At 41.7% G+C, this 6,958-nt stretch overlaps 2 protein-coding genes across 2 annotated transcripts in view; both read left to right on the top strand.

Annotated features, from left to right (window-relative positions):
• sfmbt1 (Scm like with four mbt domains 1) overlaps window positions 1-2,640 on the top strand; it is a 17,116-nt gene extending 14,476 nt beyond the window's left edge. The window contains exons 19-21 of the mRNA XM_020593269.1: window positions 144-389; window positions 619-747; window positions 943-2,640. Coding sequence (XP_020448925.1) covers window positions 144-389; window positions 619-747; window positions 943-1,023 — 456 coding nt within the window. The 3' untranslated portion in view covers window positions 1,024-2,640. The remainder of the gene's footprint in view (window positions 1-143; window positions 390-618; window positions 748-942) is intronic.
• An 89-nt stretch (window positions 2,641-2,729) lies between these two features.
• Window positions 2,730-6,958, top strand: part of stimate (STIM activating enhance) — an 11,880-nt gene continuing 7,651 nt past the window's right edge. Inside the window, exon 1 of the mRNA XM_020593270.1 lies at window positions 2,730-3,725. Within this exon, the coding sequence (XP_020448926.1) occupies window positions 3,496-3,725 (230 nt within the window). The 5' untranslated portion in view covers window positions 2,730-3,495. The remainder of the gene's footprint in view (window positions 3,726-6,958) is intronic.

Genomic DNA, 6,958 nt, shown 5'->3' on the forward strand with positions numbered 1-6,958 from the left:
ACAGGTAATGTGTATATACACACACACACACACACACACACACACACACACACTTTTTACTTGTATATCCTCATGCTTAATTTGAATTACTGCTAAACTCTCATTGCTAACTGATTCTTCCTCACATCTAATATGAATCTGTATTTGCTGACCTCGTCACCCAGGGCAGTGGAGAGGAAGAAGATCTGGATGAAGACGACTCCCTGAGTGAAGACTCCGGCTCTGAGCTGCAAGACGATCTCCAGGATGATTCTGAACAATCCGTCGGGAAGTCTCAGCCCACCACACCGTCCCCATCCCCACCAGCAACACCTAGGCCCACACGCCGACGCCGGAAGCCCTGCTCACCCTCTTTCTCCGATGATGAGAATCGCCCTCCTTCACCTAAGGTCATGAATGTTATGAAGGAAAAAAAATTAATTTTGGAGTGTTTCATGTCCCAATAATAAATTCCGAAAACATTTTTAAAAATTTTTAACTTCTGGTGTATTTAGATCAAAGGTTTCAGATGATACCCTTCATCTCGGCATCAGTTCTGAGGGTTAAAATGAGCTATGAGCCTTTTCACTTCAGCTGGGAGATCTGTCTTTGTCTGACTCACCCTCTCTGTGTTTATAGACCTCAAAGACTGAGCTGCCTCAGAAGTTGTGTTTGGACACTAGCCCCCTGGAGTGGAGCGTTACTGATGTGGTTCGCTTCATCAGGACCACTGACTGTGCACCTCTTGCAAGGATTTTTTTGGATCAGGTAAGAAATTTTAACAGGCTTAATGGCCACTCAGGATGAGAGCTCACTCCGCTCCAATCCACTACTGCAAGAAGTGCATTAAACACTTGCACTATAGTCATAGCCACACATCAAAACACTTGAACAGCTATAGACTGAGCCAAAAAAAAAAAACAAAAACTAGAAACTGCATCTCATTTAAACTTATGTTCATAGGAGATTCTGGGACCGGCCATCAAACTGTGCCACCACATCGAGAGGGTCAAGCTGGCATTTTATCAACAGTTTGCTACGTAGCTCATGGGGAATGAACATGGGACGTGGCTACATCCTGTTTGGTGTTTTAATCCTGTGAACAACATGACTTTTCAGACACTGGACATCCTTTAGAAACCTGCGTATATCATTGTGTTGGACGAGCATGAACATAAGATGGACAAAGCAACATTTATTGATCCTTGGAACAAAAGAGCAGAGAACTAGGGTCAAAAACTCTTTAGGAAAGGCAGAGGGAAGGACAGAAAGAGAAGAATTCAAGGCACTTTGATGCCATAAATAAGTGTTAATGCCTTTATTAAATTCAACATGTTTTGACTTAAAAGTAATCCATAATCAAGGACTTTGTTTTAAGTTGTTGATGTTTAGTCATGTCCTTATTAGGGCTTTTTACCTACCGTGCTTTCTAATTTTTTTGGATTCTCCTCTAAGTGACTAAGCACCAGTGCTTCATCTCCACAGGTCTGTTGCATCATTTGTGATTTCTAATCTGCCTTGACATTTCTAAAAGGGAATACCATGGATTCACAGCTTTTACTTGTCATACTAATCTCTAGAATATTTGGTATCTGCTGGGCAACATTTACTGTTGGCTGCTGGAGTCAGAAAAGAGGTGGACTTGCTGCTTATTCTGGTGATTTCACACTGAACATTTTTAGTGCAGATAAGTGTAAGCACATGACAGCAGAAGCACTTAAAAACAGATTTTCACAAAATCTATTTTATTTCTAGAGCACCGAGCCTTTGTCGTGCATTTTCTAGCTTTTAAAGATTCCCTTATATTCTCAAAGATCATTTGGCACATTAAGCAAAAATAAAAAAAGTGTTTGTACAGTCAACTACAAGTTGCATACAATTAATGAACAATTAACATGTGGCTTGAAAGACAAAGGTAATGGTAAATAAGATATACTGATACTAGATTTGATAGAACAGTCGGTGATTGTTGCAAGCCATGAAATTAGACTGTCAACACTAGACCTGTATACTGTATCAGCACCATGTTGTCCAGCTGAATCACAGTACAAGGAGGTTCATCTTAAGAGATAAAATTGCTTTGTTGTTTAAGCTTGTACAGTATGTAAGAGCAGTTTACAGGGCAAGGATTCTATAATGCAAGCACAAGTGAAACCATGTACTGTACAGTAGTATGCAAATATGACAGTGCATGTTTGTATATAGTGTATATAATCAAATATCTTCTAGTGCAACAGGGTGAATAGAAAATAAGTCTACTGAGCCACTAACTTCCTGCAAAAGCAATGAGCAAATGCCCAAATATACAGTAGGTTTGCACAGAATAGGCCTAAATGTTATCATATGGGAAGAAAGGTTGAAACTAATTCAGCAACAGTTGATTATTTGAGCAGTTTAATATCAGCGGTTTATCACTTAACATTTAACTTAATTGGGCCATTTGAAAAGCAAGATTTTCAAAATGCATTTGTAAATCAGATTAACCCTTTTTACCTGCTCTTTAAATGTGATTTTCTGTAATGTGCTTCATTTGAAACTTTTTATTCTTTTGCTTGTAGTTACAGCTGTTCTCAAAGCAACGGACCAGATTTTTTATTTCATGTTTGAAGGTTACAGCTGCTATTTAAAGAGTGCACTGCAATAAAGACGGTGGACAACGAATTTCAGTCACTCTTTGGAGTTTGTCCTACATTTCCCAGCATGCAATTTTTACTCAACGGAGATCACATGACACTACGTCTGTCAACATGAGTGGGCACTGCTGGGCAGGGAAGCAGATGGATATACGCGAATTATGACCTGCTAATTTATCTGCATTCATTTTTGATACAAACGTTAAAATCGCAAAGGACTCATGTACGCGCCGTTTGTAACACTGAAAGGATTTAAGTTTGCTAGCCTGGCGTTAGCTTAGGGGAACTGAGCTTGGAGGCTAGCTAGTTAGGCAATGGTAGCATCTCAGCAGCTGTATCTTTTGTTCTACTATGGACGTTTGTCGGCAAAGATCCACGTTGGGCCGGTTGATCTACACTGTACAGTACATTTAAGAAAAGTTATAACATGTCTGTTTCACTAACTAAAGGACGGAGGCTTGGTGGCGTGTCCGTTACCAGTTAGCTCGCATACAAGAGACTCCAAGTCGAGCTGACGTTTTTCTCTTCTGTACGGTCTAAACTCGCTAATGATTTTTTTTTTTAAATGTTGCAACTCAGTTTTGAAGTGTATAGTGGAGTCAGCTGGAACCACACAGTACATTATTGCAACTTAGAATAACTCGTCGGAGGGACGGTTTAACTTCTCTAAAGAAGAAACAAATGGCTTCATGAATGTGTAAAGCAGGAGAATGACTGCGCGCCTGCCAGGAGGAGGATGCTACCGTCTTTCACTGAAGAGTGTCCTGCATAACATATCGATTAGCTGACCAACAATTGCTGCAGAAGTCTAAGCCCAGAGTCTGTGTGCGAAGCTAACTGCCCTTGGTTTTCTCAGTTAGGACTCGTCCAGCTCTTCTGTCCCATGGCTGCTGTTAGCGGTGTCAACATGTTGTCCCAGCTCGGAGACGTAGCGTTGTCAGGTCCAGGAGGAGCAGGGCTGCCTGCAGTGTCCCTAACCAACACGTCGGCGTCTTCAAGCCGGACGCCAGGTACTGAGAACCGGGGGTGCAAGAACGGCGCCTTAATGGACTCGTTCGGGATTTTCCTACAAGGACTTCTTGCCGTCATGGCCTTCAGCACGCTGATGTGTGAGTATGACTAAAGGCCAGCTCTGTGTCAGATATCTGACACCAGCTGCTGCTGTGTCTGGGTACTTATCCAATAGCATCACGCCGCTAATCAAATGCGAAATTGACAGGATTATGTCCGACCCTAAAATAGATAAGGCCTTTCTGTCAGTTGTTGAACAGGGAGTTCAGTTAGATCCAAGCTACGCATGATATTGTCAGTAGTTGTAATAAACGCCACTTATTCTATGCACTTTCCTACCTTTTCCTGCAACATAATATCTGTTCTGTCCTTCGCAGATTAAAACATTTCTATACCTTGCTGTGTGTGTTGGAGGTTGTAATTAGTACCTACAGCTCCTATTCACTCCTTACAAAAAATATGAAAGGCACACTATTGAAATTTCATTTTACTTAGCGCACCTTTTAAAAACTTATTAACTACAACCCCAAATCAGAAAAAGTTGGGATATATGTAAAACTAAAACTGCAAATAGTGTTTTGTAAACCATCTGCAAATAAGTCTTAAGGTGCACAACAGTCCTGGGTCTTCTTTGATGCAATTTGGTTTCAAAATGTGCCACACATTTTCTATTGGGAACAGGTCGGGACTGCAGACAGGCCAGTCCAGCACTCACACCCCTTTCCTCCACAGTCAGGCCTTGGTAACGTGCAGGATGAGGTTTTCCATTGTCTTGTTGAAATATGCATGGACGTCCCTGGAAAAGATGTCATCTTGAAGGCAGCACATGCTGCTCCAAAATCTCTGTATTTTTCAGCAATAATGGAGCCATCACAGAAGTGGAAGTGACCTTTGCCAAGGTCACTGACACAACCCCAGACCATGACAGACCCTGGCTTTTGGACTTGTTGCTAGTAACAGTCTCTTTGGTCCGGAGCACACTGTGTCCATTCCTTCCAGCAAAGACCTGAAATACTGGTTCATCTGACCACAGTACACGTTTCCGCGTTTGCCCGGAATAGTCGACTGCACCTCTGGAGACTGTTGACACAGGGCTTCCTTTTGGCACAGTACATTTTTAAGCAGCATTTATGGATGCAACTACGTGTTGTAGTGCCTGACACAGGTGTGCCAAAGTAATCCTGAGCCCATGTGGTTCTGTCGCTTATAGAAGAGAGACGATTCTTGATGCCGGGGCGTCTGAGGGATCGGAGAGCACGGTCATCCAGCTCAGGGCTGCATCCTTTGTCCTTTACCCAGTGAAATCCCTCCAGAATCCTTGAATCCTTTAATCATGTTCTGCACTATAGAGGATGACATATCCAAATCCCTTCCTATCTCTCTTTGAGGAACATTGTTTTTAAACATTTCAATAACTTTCTCACACATATGTTGGTAAGCTGGCATCCTTCCCATCTTTGCTCCTAAAGAGCTCGGCCTTTCCTGGATGCCACTGTTGTACCAAATCATGATGCAGTGACCTGTTGACATCACCTGTTTCAAATGGAATCATCACTTTATTGTTTTGCCTCATTACTACCCTGAAATGCAGCCGTCCCAACTTCTGTGGAATGTGTTGCAGCATCAGAATTGAAGTGTTTATTTTGAACAAAGAATAAAACTGATGAGGTATCACATCAAATAATGTGCTGCTGTATTGTTTTCAATGTAATACAGGACACAGATGATTTACACATCACTATTTTCAGTTTTAATTTTGATTTTATATACTGTCCCAACCTTTTCTGATTTGGGGTTATAAAAACAGGCTATTACGTTACATACTGATTTTTCACAGCTGTTGTTCACTAGGTTCATTCATGTTTACTTTTTCCCTGTGATTCATTTTCAGTTTTTTCCACCTCTTGCTGAGATCGCTTTATGTCAAAGCTGGGCAGCCTAACATATATTTGGATAGACAGGGAAACACTGGTGTAGAAATTAAAATCACACTCAGGATATGGTTCCATTCAGTCAGGGTTTGGCACTGGGCTGCCAGCTGTGTGACCTAATGACAACAGCCTTGCAACAGTGAGGAATGCTCAACATTTCAGAGCTTTTATTGCTCGAGGCAGCTCTCTGAGCACAAGGAGTAGGCGTCCACCTCTGCCTGTGTTTACATCCCACCCGGCTGCACCCAGGGCACGTTTGGTCTGTTGTCATGCTTGTGGTCATAGCAGAAGCTGAGATCATAATTTGCACTACAACTTTTCCACATGAAAACACAAGAAACCTTAAGTAAGCGTTTGGACAACACGACGCCATAAGTGCAAGTTTAGAGAGGTGAGCTTGTCTGATGACTTGCTTAGGTGTCACAGCTTTGAACAATGCAGAGTCCAGTGCTGTCATAACATTGATGCTCCCCTGTCACCATGCAGCTGTGTGTCATAGGAGTTAAAAGAACGGGGTAGAGGGGGTGTCATAGAAAACAAGGCTCTATTGTGAAGAACAGCAAGAGCTTTATTTGTGTTGGACATGCCACTGCTTTCAGTGATGAGCCTTTGTGCAGTAAATACCTCAGAGTCCTTTACACAGAGGGATTAATTAAAGTGGTGACATCTAAAAAGCCCATAACTTAGACATCCCAAATGTGCATGCATATATTCAGTAGTTGCAGAGTTTGTTACCTGGGAAACAGTGGTTTGCCCACACTAGCATACTGTCATCCACATCCATGCAGTGTAAGACAAACAGGTTTTTGCATTTTCAATTTGACTCTGGACAAACACCTTCATTGTGTTCGCTTTTTATTACTGAAGTGTACTCTTAACTTAGTCAGGCTAGATGTGCAGCTTTTTTTTTTACCAAACAAAGGTTAACTTCTTCTTTTTGTCAGCTCAAAAGAAACAGCTTCCTGTTAAACATAGAAATGACCAGAAACTAACGGCATTGGAATAATCATTTCACAGCTGCTGCACGATATTAGTTCAGGTTCTGCTCACACCGAGACCAACATATTGTCTTTGCTCAGGTCTTGTTTTGCAACAACAAGCCATCCACAGATTTAGCCTGTAGCCTACACTGAGGCTCACTTTAACCCAAATATCTCCTGTGTAGTTCCTGTAGGCCCCGATGAGAAGCTTTTTGATGTCTCACTTGTGAGCCTGTGACTTGTCAGCTCTTATTTCCAAATCATAAATATGTCAGTATTTGGCTAGATTTTCAGTAGCACTAAACAAATAACCTACTGTCAAACTTATAAAATACTTATAATGACCATGATAACACTATGACTTTTGACAGCTCACATTAGTGTTGTAAAAACAGTGATTCAGTGATTGATTCTCCTGTGAGAA

Source organism: Monopterus albus, unplaced genomic scaffold (genome assembly GCF_001952655.1).
Source record: "Monopterus albus unplaced genomic scaffold, M_albus_1.0 scaffold18.1, whole genome shotgun sequence".
NCBI classification, from domain to species: Eukaryota; Metazoa; Chordata; class Actinopteri; order Synbranchiformes; family Synbranchidae; genus Monopterus; species Monopterus albus.